We start from the raw sequence: 26,018 nt of genomic DNA on the forward strand, positions 1-26,018 counted from the left end.
ACTGGCACAATTTTACTGTTCGTTGCTACATTTGATAATAGACACCAAACGCCATTGCAAATTGATTAAATTTTTTGAAAATTCAAGGAATAAACCCCTTGTAATTCATGTAACCTTGTCCAATGATGTGGCAAGCATTCTGCAGTACATACTTTAAGAAGATTTTATCTCACGGTGGACTGGAAAAGGTTTTCTAAGAATACAGGATGAACTCAGTTATTTTTTCTATGTTGTATGTTATAGAAGAGCAGGCATAAAATTTCTTGGACTTCCATTTTGATACTACAGTTTTAAATAGAATTCATGTAAAATGTTGGATTTGTTCACAAAACACCTGATGTTTTCCATATTGATATTTCAACACAGATGAAGAAGAATATGAATGTCTTAATATTTAGGGGGCTTAATACCTGTCAGAGTGGTTTGAGTGATCACATTATACATGTGTAATATTGACCATTCTACCTACGACAATCACACTACTCAAATTTCTGAAGTTGTACTTATCCTTCAATTGACACCTCCTCTCACATGCGAGTTCTCGGCACCATCTATGGTTGAGTTGAGTAAGTCTTTTTATTCAGAGACCTTCATGAAATGTATGTAAGATTCTTCTTGATATAATTTTACATACTAGGAGACTCTTTGAAAACATGATTTTCAATTCTTTTATTAAAATTATAATTTGACCAGTTATTTTATTCAGAATATTTTAATTGCCCAAATCTTTGTTTACTAATGAGATACATAACTCTTTAGTTAACTCCTAAGTGGAAAAAACCCTTATTTGTGATTTGGACACGCTCAAAATATTGTGAAGAGGTTTTCTAATACTCAATAACAAAAAAAAAATAATAAATTTAACTAATATATGCTAAGTTATTTAATAATCATTGATGTACAAATATTTAAACAGTAATTAATTGTTTTTTTTAAGAATAATATAATGTGAATAAAGAGTGTGATAAAGAAAAAAGTATCGTGTTGATTTGGTTACAACAGTTCAAAATATTTTCCAAGTATTTGTTTCTCCTGATTGCTGCTTATCTCAGTTGAATATAATAAATCGTCATTTATAGCGTGAATTTCTAATCTTCCGGATGCAAACATTAAAATTAAAAATTCCTTCAGTCCAGTCTTCCCTTCGGACGCGTTGGCTAATTTCATTTCTTTCACACTGTCGTCACCAGTTTCCGAATTAACTTTCTCAATCATAATGGGAACCAAATCGCTCTTCATCAAATCCCATACAGTGATACTGCCCTTTGAACTGAGAGCGACAATTAGACATGGCCTAATTTTTGACCACTGAACACTTATAATATCTTCCTTTTGGTATCTCTCCGTGTAATTTTGCCCGGAGATAAGTTCAGTAATACCGTGTTGGTTAAAGAATGTCTTTAATGGTTTTCCATTACTCAAACTACATAGATATATGCTGTAGTCATCGCAGCTGACCAAGAAGTACAGTAAATCATGTGGACAAACTTCTATTGCATTAACTGAAGCGGCATTACCTGCAATTAAATAACTTCAGGTAAATAACACATAATTCTGAATGGGTAAAATAAAAGTTATATTTAATCTTCATTCAGTTGCACATCATTTCAAAGTTTCCCGATTGGGTAGTTCCGTATTTAAAGTATTATCCAAAAGCAGGGACATCATGGCCAGCTCAACCTGATTCACTTTTGTGTTTTAATTTACTAGTGCTTTAAATGATAAGGATTAACTAAATTAATGTAAAATAAAAAAAAAGTAAGCAAATTTTAGCCAGAATAATAAATAAAAAAACTTTGACTGGTTAGAGGGCACTTATGTCCTTTTCGCTTTGCACTACTAATATTTTTTTTTTTAAATAGTTCACAATAAATAAAAAAAATGCAAGCAAGAGATTGCTATGTTCGCAGCTGAAATTCGCTCGCACAATGTTCCATAATTAAAATGATTTGAGATATATATATATAGTTAAAAAAAATCGCATAATATGATACTTACTACTGCAGTAAAATATGAATGGATCTCGAACATAACCTCTTTGTAAATAGTGCACAACCTTCCCTCCATTACACGCAATTAGGAAGTGACCTTCTTTGTTAAAGTCTAACATGAACTTTACTTCAGAGCAGATTAGGCCATTCTGCCAAACTGTCGGCTCAAAAGATTCTAGAGAATCATTTTCCGGACTGGATTCCAGATTTCTGTTTATAGAAGAATCAATGCTCTTTTCTTCATCATTGATTACTTCAATATCCCCAAATACTTTGTTCTTCAAAGATGGGTCGTTAAATTTCGTCTTCTTTTTAACCAGATGTGTATAACGTGACATTGGCTGCTTTAATTTACTGTCGATGTCAACATCTTTCAAACTCAATATATTTTTCAATGAGTTTCTTCTGTGAACATCTGTGAGAGGAAATGAAGGATACAGAGATTCTTTTGACTCTGATGATTTGATGCTGGATATAACATTAGTTGCACGATTTATGTCAAAGTGTGTCATATTTATAACTAAGCTTTTATGAAGTGTAATTTTAGACCAATATGTAGAGCATTGATTGTCCATTGTTTTAAAATTTATTTCAAAGTGATTGGATAAATCATTTGTTTGATTAATAAGGGTCCAGATGGTTAGAACACCATATTTTTGTAAAGAGCACAACTGAAAAAAAAACATTTCATTTAATAATTTTTTTATAATAATAAAAATAATAATATTTTTTATTCCCACTTAACTAAGCGCTGGGTGCAATAGTTAGCCATGTTTTATTTACAACTATATAGAAAAATATTATAAAATAGTAATAACACCATAACAACTACAAATGTAAATAATGGCAAAAAATGTGGTGAGATTATGTGAAAAGATCAACTCGCTGGCAATCACAAAACTTCGTTCCAACGCTGACAGCAATGTCTTGTTCATAGATGAAGGCAAGTTGTTGAAATAATATACGAAGGATGCACAAATAAGTATGAAAATGTGAATGTAGATTTTCATTTTGCTGTTAAATTGTGTATTGTTTACCAAATAGTACATTAATCCATATAAATGGACACTACAATATGATCCGAAACATCGGTAAATGAGTGTGAATAACGCATTAAATAACTTGGAAAACATTAATTTTGCTTTGGTTTCTGTACCTCTCGCATATCATAGTTTATTACCATTACCTGATCGTAAGTGAAAGATTCATTTTCCTGTTGTTTATTTGGTTTAAAAAATAAAATATCAACCACCGGCCCAGCCCAGAAATCACTGTTTGTCTTCAGGGTATCATAAGAATTGAATGAGCAACATCGTAGTACAGGATATTCAATTAGTCCATTCTCTATTTTTCTTCCGGTGTCAGTAAAGTTAATGTCTTTTGGCAAACTGTGCCAGCTGTCATCTTCTTTCAAATCCCATGCCGATAAAGTGCTAAAATAAACATCAAATGTCTTTTGTTTTACTTGTTGAATACACGAAAGACAGTAATGAAATTAACTTATGCTAATGCTCAAATAATAAATATTACTTCGTAAATTTATCACTTTGTATATCAATTAATGATTTCACCTGTAAAAAGGCATTTAACATGTTCATTTGATTATAAAATTCCACCAATAAGTATTAATAGATGATAACAAAGATGGTATTTTTATAAATAAATTGATAATATGTAATACTACCCTGATTTTTTACTGTTATATATTTGAAAAGTAGTATTTTTCACAATGGTTTTTGATGTTGAACATAAAAATTAAATCAGTGGTATACAGTATGTTTTTCTCAAACTATTCAATGGATGAGATTACAAAACATATACTTACCCATCTAATAATCCTGCAACAGCTAATCCAAATATCCCGCCAGAAAGTTTACAGCAGTTGACATCGCTACCACAAAATAAGACCTTCGAAGGCTCAGTGAGAACATTATGTTGGAAGTACCAAATGCATATAAGGGTGCTCAAAGACAAAGAGTCTTCCGCTTTCTGAGAATTGTTTTCTACAATCTTCTTACTATGAACAGTAAGGAAACTATTTACAGAATCATTTGAAAAGGACACCAATATGGGCATCCTACCTTGTAAGTAATTAATTTTAGGTAAATTCTTCAATGGTACAACATAGCTTTTACTGATTTTCAAGTCGGACTTGACCAAATCACGTTTATCATTGTCTGTGGATATGTCTTCAAGATAATCATTCATAAATTTTCCAATTTTTTTGATAAAATAGTAAAATTTAGAAAATGTCTTATGCTCTGTTGATAAAATATTTTGGGTTATATATCTATTTGGTTCTATAGAGGATATATTAGAACCTAGTCTCTGTTTGTAATATATTTCTAATGGATTTTCTAAGTGTTTTATAACGGTCGTAGGTCTATTTTTAGCAGAGTTTTTGCTTTGAATTTCTTTTTGAACGTTTAGGTCACGTAGATATTGCTTGGCTTTAGAATTTTCTTCCGGAATTAAACAAATATCGAACATTGAAAATGCTATCGGATTTTGTGTCCACTTGCTATCTGTTAATATCAAATCAGTTTGAGTTGTTTCATCAACATAGTCATCATTTGTTTGACAATAATTTTGTATGAAATTACATTTTCCAAATGTTTTAATGAAAACATCATAGGGAACTGGATTTATTTCACACAGAGTATACTGTACTTCATCCAATGTTATTAAATTACAGAGATCTTGCGCCCTTTGTTGATAGTAATTTGAAAGAGTCCTTCTTTTGGATTTAGACTCATATAAAATATTAGGTTTTTTTATGGTTTTTTGAGTGTCTTCCAATTTAACAAGACCAGAATTCGATGTACTAGAAAATCCCCCCGAGTTTTCATCGAACCCCTCATCTGTATAAGATGTCTGTTTCATTGACTCATTTACTGTATTACTAAAAGTATGATGTAAATCATTCAGTTCAAAGACATCTTCCTTTATGTTATCCATTTTTAAATTAGGTGATATGGACGACTTAATTTCCCTTAAATCAAAATTTCCAGAATCTAAATTTGACTCTTCAACCTGGAACTGCGTTTTCGTAGTTATAAAACTATCATCGTCATGTATAGATGACTTTGTATTTCTTTCATTTATTTCAAATTCATCAGATGAATCATTACTTAGTTTATTGTGTGATACATTATGTGATAAAGATGAATTAAACGACTCAAAATCTGACTCATATGACTCAAAATCATCTTCGTAATTAGCGGATTCAGTTTCTGAATCTACTGGTGATTTGTCTTTGAGTGTTTCAACTAATTTAGAAGTACATTCTAAGGTGGCAGTATTTTCGTGAAGTTCTACAAAAAAGGTTTTAGGTTTACCAATAAGTGGATGATTTTGGTTAGAGTTAAAGTTCTGAACGAGCTTTGTCATTTCAATATTGTTACTATTACTTACATTGCCTTCTCTCATGACCTTAATTTCTTGTGGTTCCAAAGTTCGTGTTCGATAACGATTATGTTTAATTTTTTCACTTCTTTTGGAGCCTTTTTCATCGGATGAATTACTTCGATCTGAAATCTCATTTGGATTTTCTTTGGTCTGTTTCATAAATGCATTAAACGAAGCATTATCTTGTGGCTCTTCGGGAGATATTTGCTTTCTTTTTGGTTTAGGTGAGTTGATTGTAACATTAGTAAGAAATGGTTTTTTCCCAACAGTATCGGTTACTGCAATTTTTTTGCTCCTGTTTGTTAATTTAGTCTGAGGACTTTTATCTTCTAACAATTTTGATGTTTTTGTAATTAAAAGTGTGTTCCTGGTTCTCTTTTCTGCGTTTGCAAGGTGAACATCATCTCGATTTTTTGTCATTTTCTTATCCAAAGTTTGGTCTTTTTTCTTTCTTGTTTCAATATCTTTCAAGCTACTAGAAGGCTTGTTTGATTGATCGCTAATTCTGTTAGATGAATTTTCTTTTTTCTTTGTTGACAAATCTTTTGCTTTGTTACTTTTAACTATGCTGTCGGATGAAGTTAATGTATTAAGTTTTTTGTCAACAACACGTTGAGCTACTTTGTTCTTATTTAAACTGGTAGTTGACGACTTCACCTTCACTTTATCTGTAGATTTAATTCCAATTAGTTCTGCTTTTGATCTTTCAACTTTTAATGAGTTCATCTTATCATTTTTTATTTCAAGCGGAAAATTATCCTTAAGTTTTTCACTTGTTTTTGACGCATATTTTTGAATAATTTTCTTTTCATCTTTGGGATTAGCAAACTGCATTTCATTTTCCATTTGTGAATTTTTTAAAGAAATTCTGAAACTTCTGTATATATTTTTCGCTTTTTTTGGTTAAATATTAAGTTTTCACTTATTTTTATAATTATATAACATTTTTATTTTCATTTTGATCCATTTTTCAATGTTTATTTCACAGGGAAGGGTTTGGAAATACCAGTAACTAAAAAAGTCATATTTTTCATTATAAAATTAACACATATTTTAGAAAAAGAACCCGGCGCATTACACAACAAATAAAAAACAAACAATGCTACCCATGGCATGTTTTTTACTATTCTCACATTAAATTTCAGCTGTTAAAAAATAAATTGTTTATAACACTGAAAAATTGTTGTTTATAACAATATTTTATTGTTACTGAAGAATTTATGTGCTCATGTCAGGAGAAAAATTATTGACTGGGTTACCATGGCAACCAATTTTGAAACAAACCAACAAACATTCAAGGAGAACGTATTTGTTTGTTCTCAATTTTAACTGTCAATATTTGTATTACCATAGCTACAAGTTTGTAATAATGGGGTATATTTTATTAATACAAATGTCAGTCAACCTCCACTGAAATGATATTTTATTAAAAAATCTTCTTCATTAATTTATTGCCTTATGTTATAAAATATCTTGGTATCAATTAATTTTTGCAATACTAAAAGTTATCATTACAATGGCCATTGTAGACTGTTTTTTATGATCCTAGGAAAACTCTTAAAAGTCTTTGAAATTTTTCATAGAGGACGTATTCTCTAGATGAAATTATGGTAGAATAGAAATTTGTTAGTGTTAAAATGTATGCTTGTGTCGTTGAAAGAAAGATTCCTTAAAGTTTTATTTTATAGTATAAAAATAAAATAAAGCGATTGAGATACTTGGAAAATTATTTATTATTCAGTAATCTACTTACATCTCTAAGTGCTAAAATAGTTTGCATATTACAGGAAAATAAAGTAGAATGCTAAACTTAGCAGAATACTTGTAGTACTTGCTGCATAATTTATCACACCAGAATTTGCAACATCACATTTACCAAACTTATACTCTTCTGCCATTACTTCAAAACTGAATGGCAGTCTACTTTCAGATAACTCAGCCAGAGTTCTCATATATTTAGTTTTGTCGCGAAACATTATATTCTTCTTGTGATCAAAAGGCCCGTACATGGTGAACGCACTCGTCTGGGACTTGTAATTCTTTCCAAACAATTGATCCAACTGTTTGAACATATTAACCAATTCTTGTTTTCGCATGTCGCTAGTATTAGAGCGAATGTAAAGTTGACCAATAGTTGACCAAGATATAAAACAGTTTTGAGCGTTTTGCTGTGGACAGATCATTTTGAAGTCTTCATATTTTACATCCCTCGTCCAAGGCTTTATACTAGAATCTGAAAGACATAATTGGAATTGATCAGTAATGATTATTAATTATTTGTTTGTTCGGCATTAATAGAATTATATCAGGTGTCCGGTGGCAGAATTCGTATTTCGAATTTTAATAAAAAATAAACTGATAAGGATAAACATTTATTTCAATAAAAAAAGAGAAGTGCGGATTTTATTTCTTAACAATTATTTCGTCTAAATGTAGGCCATCACGTCAGACACACTCTTGGAATCTGGCCTCAGTATTCCCTGCCACTTGCTGAGAAGTGACGTCGGGATGCCATTAACTTCGCGAATGATATTTTTTTTAGTGCAGAGATGGTTGCGGGGACAAAGTTATTGAAATAAATGTTTATTTATCCTTGCAGTTTATTTTTTATTATTATTTTAAATCCAAATTCTGAAAGTGAAAATTACATAGATTGAGTAATTTTCTTTTGTGATTAATATGAACCATATAAAATATATTTAGATTTGAAATTTGAGCATTCGTTATTACTGCAGTTTTGCAAAATATATATAAAAAAAAATAATTTCAGCATTAGTGTCGAGTTAATTAGAAAATCAACTGTAATCAGTAAAAAAAAAACACCATGTTTAAGTTCCGAGTACATATACATTGTGGGATCTTGTGTAAGGTAGTCTGTATACTAGTCTAAATTTGATGGTTGGTAAACATAATTTAGCTTGACCCTTTAATTTTTTTAAGAAATAAATGTAAAAGCCTCAAGTTTGAAAGTCAAATTTTCAATGGAACATATTTGAGGCAATATGGTCTGCATATTTTTCAAAATAACAAGCGTTCGAACTTAGTCTACCAATCACAGATTCTGTAACTATCAACACTGACACGCTTTGGTATTATACACCAGGTCTGTCAGTACAGCAAAAGTGTAATGTTAATGAATTGTTCGTACCTGATATATTCTTAAGTGTAGACAGTTTTATAAAAGCAACATCAGCTTTTTTATCCACCAAGCATTTTAGCGCCCCAACTTCTCCATTATAGTCTCCATTTAACCCACATAACTCGGTCAATTTATGGTATTTAGGTAATCCAGGAACACATGCACTCTCAAAGAAGTCCGCCATTTCGTCTTCAAAAGGGCAGGCTGGCTTGTCGAACAGATGTTGCGAAGTCAGATAGTGTATAACAGAGTGCCATGCAACGCCATCGTGCTTTGAGAAGCATGCCTTCTTTCCTTTCATGTCCTTGAAAGAATTTATTGAAGATTTTTTATTCACAACAGCTACAACTATATGCAAATCATTCATTATAGGGGTCGTTTCATGTAGCACAGGTATAAGATTAAAATCCCTGCAAAACAAATGAAAATTGTTGTAAAATAGCAGTCACAAAAAGATTTAAGTATAGTCAAATATCTCATCAAATATAGCTTTCATATGCATGTATTCAAATCAATAATTTTTTTTTTACTGTATTTGCTTCCTTAAGCAAGGGATTTTTTTACGACAGATAAAAATAACGCAAATTGAGGTATACCTACAATTAGATAAAATATTTATCGTATAATAAAAAAAATTATGAAAATCTGAAAACTGAATTATTTTGTGAGCGCATATTCTAACTTTAAAAATAAATATTTTAAGAATAATGTTGGGAGTTAACAGCGAGAAAACTTAAGATTGAAAAGTAGCTTCCGGTGAGCCTAAGTTGACATGTAGTTGGCATAGTAAATACGATGTTGAGCCACACTCGACCCAGGAGTAGTAAGGGTTAAGTAAAAAATAAAAAAACCTGATATTTTTAGTTCTATTTTTGCCAAAAAATCCCGAGCATTAAGTGGTTAATGGACTAACTGTTTGCTTTAGATTCATCCCATCACTTACCTTTTAGCCTCCACTTGCCAATCTGCATCGGCAATTGTGACTTCGGCGATTCCATTTTGAACAGCGTCAAAACACATAGAGTTAGGTGCGGGAGCACCATTATTTGTATCATTAGAAATTTTCAAAATGCACTGGATTGGTGGTTCCAAACCAAATGCTCTTGCAGTTTCTCCCAACCAGTCACACTTGTGTCTCTCAATTACACTCTTCGTGCACACTACGATAGATCTGTAAAGGAAAAAATACATTAGCACATTTCGGACGGGTGTTTTTATACGCCTGCGGACTGCTAGTGACGGGATTTGATAGTTGTGTGCAAATAGTTTACACCTTAACAAAGAGATTGGTACATAATATTCATATAAAAAATTAAATAATTCTTTCTAACTAGGCTTGTGCAAAAGGTAGAAATACACTTCCCGTCCTAAAGCATCAATCGACCAAACGGGTAGAAATACCTTTCCCGTCCCTAGTGTGTTAATATAAAATAATATGAAAGTTATATCCAATAAATGCTGCATCAAAGTTATATTGGTAATGTCAAATTTGCTACCTTGGAGGTGTGCATTCAGCGAAGCTATTTGCAGATTGGAATCCGACAGCAGTTTGAAGGTAGTCTTGCACAGGTAATTGTGGCTCAACAGGGTGAACATGGACATGGTAAAACTCTATCAGACTGAGGAGAGCTGATTGCCAGGAGGCGGAATTACGGTGACTGAGGTGACTCGCCAATGCAGATACACTTGCTGATGATTTCCTAGAAATTAACAAGTATAAGTTTTTTTTCTAAATAATTAAACTGCAAAACCTATGTTTCACAGGCTTGTCTACAGGTAGGATCTAAGGATAGGGAAAGTAGATATGTATTAAAATATATCACAAACACCCAGATCAATTGAATATAAATATTTGTTGTATTTATATTGCAAATGGCGGGAATGAAACCAGTGACGCCAGTTTTCAGTGTTTATCCAACTATGCCACGGCGCCTAACCAGCGCAATACATACTAATAATTAAGACTGGCACTTCTGCGTATTTGATAATTTCAAATGGGTATCTATAAGTTTTTAAAAATATACCTAGGTTTTAAATCTCAATTCCACAGAACAGATCAAGATATTTCTGTCAAAGTATATACGAACCAAAATATCCTTTTGTATGTCAAATGATAAAGCAGTAAGAAACTTTCAGGGATCATCTACAGAAGCATATCACTTACGTCACATATAGGGTAATATCTGTCATTATATTTTTTATTATTAAATAGGACTTTTTTGACCCCAACCTTTTAGCTGCAATAACAGGCCATGGTTTAGCAATCCATACACAAGGGGAAGTGTTATTTACTAAGGGTTGCCTTGTTCCGTCTTTACAAAGGTAAGAGTATCTTGCTGGGTCTGCTATGCCAATAGATCCAGTAATCTACAATAATAAAATTCAAACACAACTGTTATTATATTAAAATATCTTTTAGTTGTTTACGAGTCAAAATGAAACAGGTGATGGACACTAATTTGCTTTAATTTTTATTCTGATTAAAAACATCACATCGCTAGGGATTTTAGTACCGCATAATTCAAAAGAAACTTTTTCGCAAACATGGTCATATGTAAATAATATGACATTCATTAAAAAAATGGTCTGCATACAATAACTTCCTTAAAATAAGCAGCATTTTTTTTTATCTACATTGGAAATATCCTGTCAATTTAGTACCTCAATTATTTTTTTACACAAACAAAGGAGTAAGATGTTTAATACATTTAAAAAAGGAATTGTATGATTTTTTCTTCTAAAATTAGTTTTTTTTCTTTGTCTCTTATCCACACTTTTTGGTGTGCAGGAAACTGCATCAGATATTGGAAAATTAAATTATGGGAAGACTAGGTGATCAACCGTGCGTTTAAGATACATACAGTGCTAGACGTAGGTCATTTATGACCAGACTGATGAACCCCAGTTTCTGATTTAGAATGAAGATATGTTCAGCCACTGATTACTGATGCGGATTTTCTGAATGATCAGATCTCATCAGTCTTTATGAAGTACATAAATAGCATACAGTAAACAAGATTTAACAAAGACAAGAGAAAAAGAAAATAGCAACTACGCAATATGACAAGAAGAGACGCAGCTAAATACACCACCAGCTTTCAAACTTTATATCTATACATTAGATGAATTTAAAATAAAAGAAGTTTATTGAAGGTGTCCAACCCCAAAGTGGATTTTGGTATCGTCCAATCTGGCCCAAGCAACATCTCCCGCTTCTTCCGTGAGGCAATGCAGAGGTCCCCGTCTTCCCCAGTACTTGTCACTCGAAGAACATAATCCCGGATCATAGCACAGTGAACATAAACTAGGATAAAGGGACTCTGAAATTAAAATAAAATACACTTTTATCACCACTTCAATCGTCACGAAAGTATGTGCATCAGGAATCAAAACCAGCCCCAGGGGATTTTTCTCACCTTATATTTCAACTAGTAGTAGTTCAATATATATTGTAGATCTCTCAACTGGAGATGAGGCATCAATCATTTTTATCTGAGCAATATGAATGTTTTATTTATATTTTTTCAAATTATTTATTTGGCAGTCACCCAGTGAAAGGATGTTTCTGCCAGTATCAAGTATTATTTTTATTTACAAGAAATATGTTCTATTTTTAAAAGAAAACCACTTGTTTTTTACCGCTCAAGTTTATTTCATTATAGTGACTAGTTTCGGAAGCTATGCTACCATCATCAGGTCTAAATATAAACATATCGGTATCGATGATGATGCGATGTATTATTGAGCTTTCAAAAAAATATTTCAGATTATAAAATTGCAAAAATTTGTCAAAAAATTCATGGCCATCGAAATCGTTCTGACTTATATTTGTAAATATGTAATAATTTGTATTTTAAATATGTATTAAAAGCAAACACAAATGAGGATCTACTAAATGGTTTAGTTAATTTTTTTAAAGTAAAAATTCGTGACAATTGTTTTGCTTTGTTATAGCATTATTAAACCACTGACTAAACAGTTCATATTTAGACCTGAAGATGGAAGCATAGCTTCCGAAACTAGTTGTCATAATAAAATAAGCTTAAGTGGTAAAAAACACTTGAGCTAAAACATAATATGGGTCCAGAATATCTAAAAGAGCTGTGTATTCCAGACGAATTAGTTGATAGACGTCTCACGCTTCAATGTGCTACAAAAAATGCTATGGGTAAGGTGATCTTACCAGGTCGCAACCAGCGCAGTAAATTTGGCGAGCGTGCTTTGCTGTTGCGGGATCGATGGAGTGGAATGGTCTTCCACCAGTAGTTAGAAATAGTGAGAGTGAGATAATCTTTAGAATAAAACTAAGAACGCATTTGTTTGCTTAATCATTTCCACCATCTACTTTTCCTTAATTCAATCACAATGAAGCCAGTATTTTACGAAAATGGCGGAATATAAATTACCTAAATTTTTTATTATTATTTATTAAACACACTTATAAGGATCACCGCATATTTTTATAGCCAAAATATTTTGCTATCCACTCACTCAATGTGCGATCTCGAGATTTGTCAGCCACCCAAGGGCCCGCTTTGCAAGCACCGCTGAAGTACTCGGAAGATGCACGTAATCTGTTTTCAAACAGCGACAGTGATGGGTCGCAGCTCCGAGGGATTATCTTCGCCTCCAAGAACTGAAACAATAACATGAAAGCAATGATGTCATTTATTGTTTCGGGGGTAAGACATGATAAAATTATAAATAAAACATTTATTTTTACCACTTGAGGTTTATATTGTTACAAAAGCTGCAGATACAGTTTATTTTAATAGATGGAAGCTCAAGTGGTAAAAAACAAGTGTTTTATTTATAATTTAAAAGCAATGATTGGGTTGAGAATAACGTAATAAACCATTGGGTTGAGAATAACGTAATGTGATAGACCCTAAAATCCACTTAATATTCTGTAATCTAAATAGCAACACTAAAAACCAACTAAAAGTAGAGCATCAATGTAAAAATATTCCCTTTCAATTATACGGAGATTTGAATCATCATTGTAATTGTTTCCAGTATCTTTTCCGTGGGTTACAATTTGTTTGATGATTGGTTTTCTCCTTTCATGGTCAGTATCTACTTGTCTTTATTTACTCCTTGTCCCTTCAACTCGGCGTACTCGCTACAGCACATGTCGGAGATAATTTGGTCAATGTAGTTCAAACAAGACCCCCTTTGAACTACATTGACCGATTTATCCTCTGTAGTACAATTGTTTAAAGGTACATACGAACTTACATTTGCCAAAGTGTCAGTCCAATCTGCCTCATATCCGTGACCCGGGTGACATAACCTCGATCCACGTAGCTCTTCCAGTGAATTGATTCCGGATTCATTTTCTGTTAATGCGACCACTTCATACTCAAAGGGAGCTAGAAATAAAAAAAAAAGTTTTCAGCAAATGTGTTAAAATCAATTTATTAAATCTGTAGAATTGGTGAATGTTACACGTGTGTAAAGTGATCACTTAAACCAGCCTATGACGGTCGTAAGCCCCGTAAATGCCCAGACTTCCATATTCTTCTTCATCTTTGATGAGATGTCAAAAAATAATATGAAAGTAACTCCTGTAATTGGGGATAATCCAGATTTTGTGAACAAGTATTTGGACACACTCAAAATGTTGTAAATAAATTATCTGGTCAAATTATAAGCTTAATAATAAAAATGAAAATGGTATTTTCTGGCGTTTCTCATGTGTGTGATTATAATCCGGGATTCGGATCTCACATACTAATATAAGAGTTTCTGTTATTAAATCTATATCGCACCCCTGAATTTTGATTATCCTAATTCAAAATGGATTTATTTGAATTCTTTTTAGTATGCAACTGTCTTTATAAAATTCCATTTTCACGCTATACACTGAAATTTGATGTCACATCTATAAAAACATTATATTTGGAATTTTGGTTTCACTAGATTATTTATTGACTATCAAGATGAAGTCTTTTTTAGATCTTCACCTTGTGGGGTCCTGTCAAAGGTTGACCTTTAAAATTTTGAGATGGAGACCTTGGGAGAATAAAAGAGGCATCCGAAGACCTCAAAAAAGAAAGTCCGAAGACATAGGTGCTGTGGGAGGTAGAAATTGGCTGCTAGCAGATACAGATAGGAAAACATTGGAAGGATACGGAAGAGGCCTATATCCAGCTGTACGGAACAGAAGGGTGAAGAAAAAGATGAAGTTAGCCCATGAATAATTAATCTGTCGGACCATTGTGTGTTAGAGAGTATTAACTCTAGACACTCCACACTTAGGTCAGCTTCCGAGTCAAGTAGAGGAAAAGCCTCTGAAGCAGTTCGGAGACCGAGCCTTTGCAGGCCATACTGCCTGGAACCATTTTCTTTGTATATTGAGGATAATCCAGAATTCCAATCGCTTTCGTTCATTCCATCCATCAAATTGAATAAAAATTTAAATAATTTTTTTAATTCAAAACCTTTTTCCTTCAAGAAATATGCCTCCTTTTTTCTGTGGAGTGTAATTTATGAATTACAATTAGATTCAAATTACGTTAGTACATAGCATGATATATAGCAAATAAGTCAAATATAAACCGATGAGACGATATTTCGTAAAATATGCAGTATATGAACTAGCCAAACATTATACATTGTATACAACAACGGGGTGATACATTGATCATAAATCGAAATATACATTTTGCGCTTCAGGGTTGGAGCCAAATGTGGACTAAGCTGACGGAAAGAAAACAAACTTATCATTCAAAATGGCTTCTATTCAAATTGCTAGTTGCTTAAAAAACAAACTTAAAATACAAAATATTACATATTCAAATAAGCATTACTCGCCTAGTATGTTGATTTTTCAAGCCATCTACTAGTCGAGATGTAGTGAATATTTAGCATATATCAAAATCTACGAGGACAATATATTCTTAAAATGATAAAATATTGGATTCGGTACTAAAAATCTTTACATATTTAGCGTATTTTGGAAATAACAACATTTTTATCTGTTTGTAGTTGACTTGTTTACGAAATACAATTTAAATTTCAGCATTATTTACATAGCAGACAATTTCTGACAGTTGACAAGTGACATTTCTCGCCATAGATACATGAAACACATTGACAGATCAGACATAGACGTTGTTCTCAAAGTTGCTTAGGTAGGTACCTAAATGGAAAAAGTATCTACTTACATTGTATTTATTTCCCTTCTTATCTATTTCATATGCAATAATATAAAAAAAAACATATTTACCGAGATTCGACGAAATTAAAATAAATTAAATTAAGGTTAATTTAAATTATTTCTTATAATGCAACCCTTAAAATAAAACATAAATATTTTGAGATATGTATATCACCTGTCCCACTCCATTATAATATAGAATTCAGTAAAATGAATTTAACAATCTTCCGCAAAAAATGATTCTTAATAAATCTCTTACAAACTTTTTAACAAGAAGTACTTACATACGTTATGTACACGTATTATTTTATATATATATATATATATATATATATATATATATATATATATATATATATATATATATATATATATACATAAATATATATATATATATATATATATATATATATATATATATATATATATATATATATATATATATATATATATATATATATATATATATATATATATATATATATATATATATATATATATATATATATATATATATATATATATATATATATATATATATATATATATATATATATATATATATATATATATATATATATATATATATATATATATATATATATATATATATATATATATATATATATATATATATATATATATATATATATAAAAAGGCGATTCAGTTGGCTTGGCCACGTACTCCGCATGCCTCCTGAGAGCCTTAATCAAGCTTGCCTCTTTTACAAGGCATCAGGTTCGCGCCGCCCAGGACGACCATTGCTGACAATTCGTCGGCAGTTCTCGTCAGAACTTCGCGACGCGGATCTGACTTGGGAGGATGCAAGGGAGCTGGCAGCCGACAGAAAAGCCTGGAGACAGTTTGTGGACTCCATATGCTCCACCTAGGGAGCGGATATGGTTATGTCTCAACAATTTTGTTTTACCCGCGTTTGAGTGAACATAACACAACAATCATGGAAAGTGCAAAGCAAATGTCGATTGCGATAAAATCCAAAATAATCACATTGTCGCAACAAAACATATCTAATTGTAAAATATCTCGAAATTCAAAGAAACTGGATCCATAGAACGGAAAAAAGGAAGCGGATGAGGGCGCGCGACGTCTGCCCGAGATGATCGCTTAATAAAAAAATTATTATGCGCGATCGATTTTTAACGGCACTTAAAATACACGCAGAGGTGCTATCTACCAGCAAATCAACATTTTCAGTAAAAACAGTGTCCAGGCGGCTGTTGGAGCATGGTTTCCAAGGACGAAGTCCCGTAAAGAAACCATTACTGACGAACAAAATGCAGAAGGCTAGACTGGATTGGGCGAAGGAGCACCAGAATCAGACCTTGGAGGATTGGTAAAATGTTATTTTCTCCGATGCATCAAAATTCAACCTTTTTGGTCCAGACGGCAGAAAGATAGTTCGGCGAAAACTTGGGGAAAGATACCATCCGTCGTGCGTCACTCGAACCGTTAAACATTCACCCTACGTCATGATTTGGGGGTGCATGGCAACGTAAGGTTTGGGACCTCTAAATTTTGTACAGGGTACGATGAATGCCATCCAGTACAAAAAAGTGTTGAAAAACCATCTTATTCCAACAATCGAGGACATTACGCAGTATACCGCGGACCCGATTTTTCAGGACGATTCTGCGCCGTACCATAGAGCACGCAATGTGAGTACAAATATTTATTTTTTAATGCACTTTGTGACCACTTGATAAATAATTAATTGTTTTTCTTACAGATCAATGAATTCAAGGATAAAATTGGCTTAAAATCGTTGACGTGGCCCGGGAATAGTCCTGATTTGAACCCGATAGAAAATTTATGGGCGATTATGAATAAAAAAGTCGGGAAAAAAAATAAAAAAAACATCGAGGAATTAAAAAAAAAACTTGATTCAAGTTTAGGAAGAAGAAATAACATCAGAAATTTAAGATTCGCTTTACGCTTCGTTAAATAATAGAATTTTACATGTTATAAAAAATAAAGATGAATTCACTAAGTATTAAATATTTTTAAATGTTATAAATATGTTTAAATGTAAAATACCTTAATTTAAAATAAAGGGATTAGAACCTTTTTCTGAAATATGAATTAAAAAATTACATGTCTTTTATTATTCCATCACAAACACTCAACCATAAATGAATCGTTATTGGTCTCTAAGGTTCGGACAATCTTATACCTGGTATATATATAATGGCAATTTCTAAGTACAATTCATGAGTAGGATCTTTCATTTTAACCTTGAAGTAACGAGTAGTCATCACATATGTTAAACAATACAAAAAAAAACTAATTAAATATCAAGAATAATTCATGATGTGTCAATTTTAGTTTTTTTGAGGACTCGTAATTTTTTTGTCCTGCGGTGTATATATATATATATATTGTATATATATATATATATATATATATATATATATATATATATATATATATATATATATATATATATATATATCTTTAAAAACTAAATTTTAAAATGTTATTGTTATTGATTTTATATAATTTTCACAATTATAATTACATTGACAGAATCTATAATGACTAATGTACTCTGTTTATACAATACACATACTTTGTTATGGGCAAGCGTCTAATCTCGTAAAATAGATATGTTTACGCACTTGTAAGAAATATTGAGGCCAGTACTGCCCCACTACTTAAGCTCTTAAAATTGCATAAAAGGGGGGTCTCGTACTGATCTTAAGTCAGCAACACCGATTCAATCAGATCTGGCTCCATCTCTGCTCCGCACACTCTCAAGATCTACATCTCTGCTGTCTACTCAGTCTGACCTCTGTTGCAGACTCAAGATTCTCAAGACTGGACACGCTGCCTGGCTTTATCTCTGAAATCTCTTCTCTGGAATCGCTAACTGGCTTCTATCTGCTCTTCCCGTTGCATAATTAAAATTTGTCGAATGAGTCTTCGCAGCTGAGCTGGTGTTTTCATCGTCCGCTCATCACCATTGTCTACTTCCGGTACTAGACGATACATCTTTAACTATGTTGCTCAATGTGTTTATTCTACTTCTACAAATGTTCTTTTACCCTTTCCAACGTTATGTAAATCTATTATGTATTTACTATGGATTTCTTTCTTACGAAATTTATTTTATTTCCATGTTCTACTTTCTTATCCTAAACATCTATGAATATGTATTAATGTTTGTATTTACATTGTACTTTTTTTTACTTTTATAATTTGTAAAATTTTCTTAGTCAGTAAATAATAAAATATGAATAAACTTACAATCTGTGAATCTCAATTGATCAGTTACAAGGACATCTATATTTTTCCATCTGGCCGCTAATAAATCTTCAGAACTGAATACTCCAAAATCAACACTGCCCTTTGATATTCTTCTCAAACAGTCTAATCTGAAAGTCAAAAGTTTCGTTAAAATTATTCATATGTGGATATTTCAAAATTGTGAATGAAGACATTTTTAATTTAGAAAATAAAGTTTCGGGAATCCGGGCACTAGATAACAAAGGTTCAAAGTAACAACCCTCCTCTTTTCCTGACGGTGTGCTTGACCACCTTTGTATATTGAATCACGCTTACAAGCCCTAATCTCATTAAGTCATTTCCTGAAAGTGATTTGAAAAGCGGATCTGATAAACAAAGATTTCAAGGATTCTAAATTATGGTCTAAATCAGTGGTCTCCAAACTCAATAAGGGTGTGAGCTACTTTTAGAAATTGAACTTGTCTGGTGAGCTACCTATACCATTCCCTCTTTATAGTTTTTTTTATCATCGGCCCTTATTGTACCATTGATAATATTTTGTATATTAGTCTAAATAAATTAACATAAGATTAAACTTAAAGCAAACCTTTTAAGCATTTCATTGAAATTCAGCACATTATTTTATTTATTTTCGAAGCCCAATAATAAAATTTACGAGGTAAATTTAATATCCTACGCGAGCAACCGAAAAAGCCTCTGTTAGCTAGCAGTAGCTCACGAGCTACTGTGTGGCGATCGCTTGTCTAAATAAACACGAGAAAATTTCCCAATTCCTTTTTTTAACAATTTTTATAATAACAGATAAATTTGTAAGCTACTTATCAGCCCAACACCTTTTGGTCTATATAACAATACCCATAGTTGTATTACTACAAATAAACTACAGATGTGTAAATATTAATACACGTTCCTTTGAATACAGCTCGGTTGCATGAGACTTTTGCATGTACAGTAGTAGGTACATCAGGATAGAGATAGAAGCACCCCACACAAAGATATTTCACATATCGGTGATGTTCGTTAAATTCTACTGCGGTTTGGTATTAATTTCATTCTAACTCTGGGATTTCCTGTCACATGATCAAAACTTACCTATCAGTTCCAATTACGCATTCAACTCCGCTGTTTTGTTTATCCAATATAGGGCAATATCTTCCAGCCTTTTTGTATAATCCTTTTCCTTCGACGATGCAGACTCTCACTAGAAACAATTAAGGTAGCTATTAGGCATCACTCAAGATATGTTTCTATTATATTCCTTAAAAATAGTGACTAAAAATACAGATAAATATTTCTAGGGTGTTTAGGTATTAATAGGTTTTAAGAATAAAACTACTATCTTATATAGTAAAAAGAAATCCATTATTTTTGCATGACATTGAAGTCTTAATTTACCATAGTAAGAATAATCCAATTTAAGTCAAATATGCACCGTTTTGTTCGATAACTTGTTGCCATTTTGAAGGTAATTTCATTATGCCTCTCTCGTAGAAACTCTTGTCCCTATTGGCGAAAAACTGAGACATTTTCGACAGTTGGACATGATGGATTTCTTTTTACTAGACCTATTATATTTGACCACAATTTACTTAACACGTTCAATGCGTATAAAATAATGTCATATAGTACAAATTTTTGGAAAACCCATAATTTTGTTAAAAATAAAATTCTACCATTCTTTCGTGTTTTCAAAACACATAAAACTGGCTAGGAATCCATATCTTTATTCAACACGACTCCCGTCAACGCGTGCCTGCAATATTTGTATGGACACGGGAGCCGAGTTCGACGTACCGATCGTGTAGAACAAATATTACATAGGAACAGGCTTTACTTATAGTATTAATAGTAGTAATTACTTACATGCACGCATTAGTGTAAGTACTCTTAGACTAATGCGTGCATATGTAAGTAATTAATGTTCTCTTATGAGTTGTTATTAATTACCAATTAAATATATTTTTAACCATAGAAAACTTGATACGATCAAGCTTTTCAAATACTTGATAGTGGCCAGGTCAGGAGTCGGAATAATCAGCGGGTATGTATGAGATCCGCCTCTGGAGCCCCCGAGTTCGATTCCCAGGGGGGGTCAAACAAGTGATTTTTTACTAATATTTTTTCAATATTACCCTGGAATAGTACCTGTACCTGAGGGCTGTTCACCTTTACTTCATGTGTTAACGATCAAGGTAACACTGCTTTTATATGATACAGTGCCTTATGCACCACCGAGTGCAAATAAGGGTTTGGAGTGAAAAAAAAGATGTATGAGGAGACCCTTGAATGTGGAAGAAGCGAAAAATTAGAACATTTTGAGTATGTCCAAATACTTGTTCACAAATCTGGATAATCTCCACATTAATAATTAGGAGTTATTTTTCACATTATTTTTTGACATCTCAACATAGATGAAGAAGAATATGGAAGTCTGGGCATGAACGGGGCTATATATATATATATATATATATATATATATATATATATATATATATATATATATATTTAAATATATATTTATATATATATATATATATATATATATATATATATATATATATATATATATATATATATATATATATATATATATATAATTAGGAGTTATTTTTCACATTATTTTTTGACATCTCAACATAGATGAAGAAGAATATGGAAGTCTGGGCATATATATATATATATATATATATATATATATATATATATATATATATATATATATATATGTATATATATATATATATATATATATATATATATATATATATATATATATATATATATATATATATATATATCCATATATATATATCCAATATCCATATAACATCCAAGAATTTGAGTAGTGTGGTTGTCAATCATGGGTAGAATTGGTGAATGTTACACGTGTGTTAAGTGATCACTTAAACCAGCCTGTGGCGGTCGTAAGCCCCGTAAATCCCCAGACTTCCATATTCTACCTTATGTATGTTGAGATATCAAAAAATAATATGAAGCGATTTTTTTGTAAAAACAGTTTGGTGAGGCGTTCTATTCTCGTTGCCTATCTCGTTGCGGGTAAAGTAATATAAACCGTATAGCGGATGCAGCTCACAGGTATCCCTCGATGTGCGTCGTTTTTATTTGAGATTTACATCTGCAATAAACAATTTATAATGAAAGCATGCTTATGCATGTCGCGATTCTGGGACCGCGCTACAATAAAACCGGATATATCGATAGAGGCTCCGTGATCGCTGGACAAAGTCACCTACAAAGCACTTCTAAACTTTTGACCGTGAGCGTCCTTCAAGTGACACATCGCATTGTCTCAGTATTATCTTAATGTACAACATTTTGAGTGTGTCCAAATACTTTATTTATCATTTGACATCTCATCTATGTTGAGATGTCAATGAATAATATGATAAATAACTTCTTTGATTGGAGATAATCCAGATTTGTGAACAAGTATTTGGACACACTCAAAATGTTGTAAATAAATTATCTGGTCAAACTATAAGCTAAAATGATATTTTCTGGCGTTTCTCATGTCGCTCATTCCTTTCAAGAACGTCATAAATCAAAAAACTTGATTTTTCAGGAGAACGTTTTTAAAATTTAAAAATATAACACAATGTATTAAAAATAAATATCAAACCACTTATTGAACGTTTTACTGTGCAACAGATCTTTTTAGGTAAAACCTGGAGGTTTTTTCTCCATTTGAAAAATATTTAGTATATTTAAAAAAATAAGTAAACAATACCTTTTCTTCAAAATGCAAAAACAACACTTTTTGTCCTGTAGCGGGTAAATATTAAGTTAAAAATATGCCTCTTTTGCTGGGATATGGTACATTTTTTGGGCATTCCGAAAACATACACAACTGAAATGTGACGATTTTTGATTTATGACGTTCTTGAAAGGAGTGAGCGATGTATGTAATTGTAATCCAGGATTAGGACCTCACATACAAATATAAGAGTTTCTGCTCAATAAAAAAGCTAATTCATCTCTAGTTAAATGTCACTTCTAGTGATTTTCTTTTACAATGCTTCAAAAATGGATCATATATATAGAACTTCCCAGAATTTGGGTAGCGTGTTTGTAAATCATGGGTAGAATTGGTGAGTGTTACACGTGTGTAAAGTGATCACTTAAAGCAGCCTATGACGGTAATACCTAAGCCCCGTAAATGGCCAGACTTCCATATTTATGTTGAGATGTCAAAAAATAATATGAATTTTTAAAACGACTCACAACACCAAACCAATTTTCAACAAAGAAATTCATCATCATAATACACAAGGATGTGTTTATTTAATGCGTAAATTAGAGGGATTATAACTATAGGTGTGTTTATACTTATTGACTCTCATGTGCCTGTATTCCATTTGAATACGAAGTAGTTAACCTTTTATTTTAAAATAAAAAATAAAAATAAAAGAAAATAAATCCTGTAATTGGAGATAATCCAGATTTTGTGAACAAGTATTTGGACACACTCAAAATGTTGTGAGTAGTTCACCAGTTTTATGAGTCCTCTAAAAGAAACAGCAGATAAATTGGATCCTCGCTCCCTGTATCCCACCCTCATAAATAAAAAATGATATTTTTCCGGTAAATTACCAACGCAACGAGTTTGTTACGAGGCACGTATTTCGCTATATTGAAGATGAATCGTTTAACATGCTAAAATAATTTTCCAAATCGTCTAAAAACAAATTGCTTTAGTGATTTTAGAGGTCCGTAGACCTGTTACTGCCGGGTCGATCGGTTGGAGGCGTTATTAGTTATTAATTAAAATTTATAACTACATATTACAAAGTTTGCCCGCAGCCCACTGCTAACGTCGGAATAATTGCGTTTCAAACTAGCTGAATTCAGAGCCAATCAAATTATAAAGTTATGGGAGTGAAATAGATACAAACGGAGTCTGAAGCGACCTACCTCCCTCTTTGAACAATGCAAGAGTGAATCTTGCAATTTTTTTTAACAATATAGATAGAAGTCGAGAAGACAGCCTGAGTTCATCCATATCAGAAAGTAAACTGATGCTAATTTCATTTCATTTCATTTTATAACGTTCATATTTACAGAAAAAAAGTAGTTTAATCTATTATTTTTTGACATCTTATCAAAGATGAAGAAGAATATGGAAGTCTGGAAATTCACGGGGCTGACGACCGTCATAGGCTGGTTTAAGTGATCACTTAACACACGTGTAACATTCACCAATTCTACCCATGATTGACAACCACACTATATAGCCTATGACGGACGGAATGCCCAGACTTCCATATGTTTCTTCATCTTTGATGAGATGTCAAAAAATAATATGAAAATAACTCATGCAATCGCAGATAATCCAGATTTTGTGAACAAGTATTTGGACACACTCAAAATGTTGTAGTTTAATCTACGCACCTACATATCGAGAACTGATTTAGAAATAGCGCGATAGACGCGGATCTGACTTGGGAGGATGCAAGGGAGCTGGCAGCCGGCAGAAAAGCCTGGAGATAGTTTGTGGACTCCATATGCTTCACCTTGGGAGCGGATATGGTTTAATAATATATATATATATAATATATATATATATATATATATATATATATATATATATATATATATATATATATATATATAAATATATAAACGGTGTTTTAGGCAAAAAATTCAATAATGTCAAATATTTATTACCTATTTTATTTTATTACCTGTTTATTGGGCCTGAAGCTAATTTACTCAATAATCTGATTATGAAAGCTATTATGATACGAACTCATAAATATCTTCATTCGTATTATTTTTATAAAAAGGTCAGTTAAGGCCCAACATTTGTTAAGCCGCAAGTTAATTTCCTATAAATCCAAGTAACTTATTACTTAATTGTTTTTTTTGTGCTTAGAACACCGTTCTTGCATTTAAAAAATATGTTTTTCTTCAAAATAATCTATGGTTTTGGACGAGTTATTGAAAGGCACGGAATTAAAAAAATATATTATTCCATAAAAATTCGATCAGGTATGCCAAATACTTGAAAGTGGTCAGGTTAGGAGTCGTAACAATAGGCGGGTATGTATGAGGAGATGCATAAACGTGGAAGAGGCGAAGAATGTTTGCAAGGACAGAGTGGTGTGGCGCTCTATTCTCTCTGCCTACCCCTGCGGGGAAGCGGCGTGATGGTTAGATAGTTAGTTTTCAGTTATAAATATTCTAAAAAAACAAAATATTTAATATATGTACATTCTTTAAAAAACGGGCGTGACCTCTGCGATGGAATGAATTCTGTGCAAGAAGTATTCTAGCGAATATTCCTTAAAAGAAGCGTATTATCAGCAAAATTTTTGTTTTTCAATGAAATACTGAAAATGTGTTTCCAGAATACAATAAATCTATTGGATCTGGAAACAGACCATTTGTACGACAATCGTCAATTCAAATTAAGTGAGGAATGAAGATTGATCTTCGCACAATGGCTCAAAGTGCAATGTTTATATCTCCGTTTTAAGCAATTTTATGTTCAAGGAATGTTTTACACTAAACACAACTAAAACTATTTTAAAATATGTTTTATTTAAGAATAGGTACGTACAAAAAACCAGTCGAAATGCAAGATGCGAATGAAAGAAAAAAAAAATTTAAGAATAATTTAACATTTTTCACGTCTGTATTTTTAACGCTGGTTTTTATTCTACAGTATAATATGTTCACGTTTGTAAAATAACATTTAACAAAAAACCTACATAATTGCTTAAGGAAAAATTATAACCTTTTATTAATAAATAAAAGCTTTTTTTATCATCTCGCGACAACATAGTTTCACAACATTTTGAGTGCGTCCTAATGATCTGTTCACAAATCAAATACTTGTTCACAAATATGGATTATCTCCAATTATAGGATTTATTTTTCATATAATTTAAAAAAAAAGCTTCTTTCAACTCACTAATAGCTGTCTCTGGTGAAATTCGAATGATTCAAGCACTGTTTCGAAATTGAACCATATATATATATATATATATATATGTATATATATATATATATATATACATAAATATGTAAATG

General features: G+C 31.8%; 2 protein-coding genes across 5 annotated transcripts in view; both read right to left on the reverse strand.

Moving 5' to 3' along the window:
* Positions 1 to 870: 870 nt before the first annotated feature.
* On the reverse strand, positions 871 to 6,245 carry LOC148308683 (cytoplasmic dynein 2 intermediate chain 1). Of its 2 annotated transcripts, XM_088261354.1 has the most exons (5): positions 5,406 to 5,544; positions 3,817 to 4,983; positions 3,178 to 3,424; positions 1,999 to 2,662; positions 871 to 1,517 (listed from the first exon to the last, which is right to left on the reverse strand). In XM_088261354.1, coding segments are annotated over exons 1-5 (2,604 nt in total). In that variant the 5' UTR covers positions 5,408 to 5,544; the 3' UTR covers positions 871 to 993. The 2 variants fall into 2 exon arrangements, with proteins under 2 accessions (XP_088117480.1, XP_088117479.1); XM_088261353.1 differs by having other exon boundaries at positions 3,817 to 6,245.
* Positions 6,200 to 26,018, reverse strand: part of Tsf3 (Transferrin 3) — a 50,996-nt gene continuing 31,177 nt past the window's right edge. The window contains exons 2-12 of one of the 3 annotated variants that reach the window (XM_088261361.1): positions 20,058 to 20,166; positions 18,966 to 19,093; positions 13,777 to 13,910; positions 13,030 to 13,174; positions 11,701 to 11,858; positions 10,769 to 10,905; positions 10,035 to 10,238; positions 9,482 to 9,709; positions 8,548 to 8,948; positions 7,153 to 7,632; positions 6,200 to 6,411 (exon numbers count right to left, since the gene is read on the reverse strand). In XM_088261361.1, the coding sequence (XP_088117487.1) occupies positions 7,181 to 7,632; positions 8,548 to 8,948; positions 9,482 to 9,709; positions 10,035 to 10,238; positions 10,769 to 10,905; positions 11,701 to 11,858; positions 13,030 to 13,174; positions 13,777 to 13,910; positions 18,966 to 19,093; positions 20,058 to 20,166 (2,096 nt within the window). In that variant the 3' untranslated portion in view covers positions 6,200 to 6,411; positions 7,153 to 7,180. Of the gene's footprint in view, positions 6,412 to 7,108; positions 7,633 to 8,547; positions 8,949 to 9,481; positions 9,710 to 10,034; positions 10,239 to 10,768; positions 10,906 to 11,700; positions 11,859 to 13,029; positions 13,175 to 13,776; positions 13,911 to 18,965; positions 19,094 to 20,057; positions 20,167 to 26,018 lie in introns of those variants that run through there. The other 2 variants (XR_015837652.1, XM_088261360.1) reach the window with 2 other exon arrangements.

Source organism: Brachycentrus maculatus, unplaced genomic scaffold (genome assembly GCF_059751285.1).
Source record: "Brachycentrus maculatus isolate JH-2025_06_01 unplaced genomic scaffold, ASM5975128v1 h1tg000153l, whole genome shotgun sequence".
NCBI classification, from domain to species: domain Eukaryota; kingdom Metazoa; phylum Arthropoda; class Insecta; order Trichoptera; family Brachycentridae; genus Brachycentrus; species Brachycentrus maculatus.

Excerpts from the sequence above, each read along its gene's own strand:
- LOC148308683 (XM_088261353.1), bottom strand. The coding sequence starts at position 6,245 with ATGGAAAATGAAATGCAGTTTGCTAATCCCAAAGATGAAAAGAAAATT. Across the intron at positions 3,425-3,816 it reads GTTGCAGGATTATTAGATGG|CACTTTATCGGCATGGGATT; the intron begins GTAAGTATATGT and ends TGTTTATTTTAG. Across the intron at positions 2,663-3,177 it reads AATCTTTCACTTACGATCAG|TTGTGCTCTTTACAAAAATA; the intron begins GTAATGGTAATA and ends TTTTTTTTTCAG.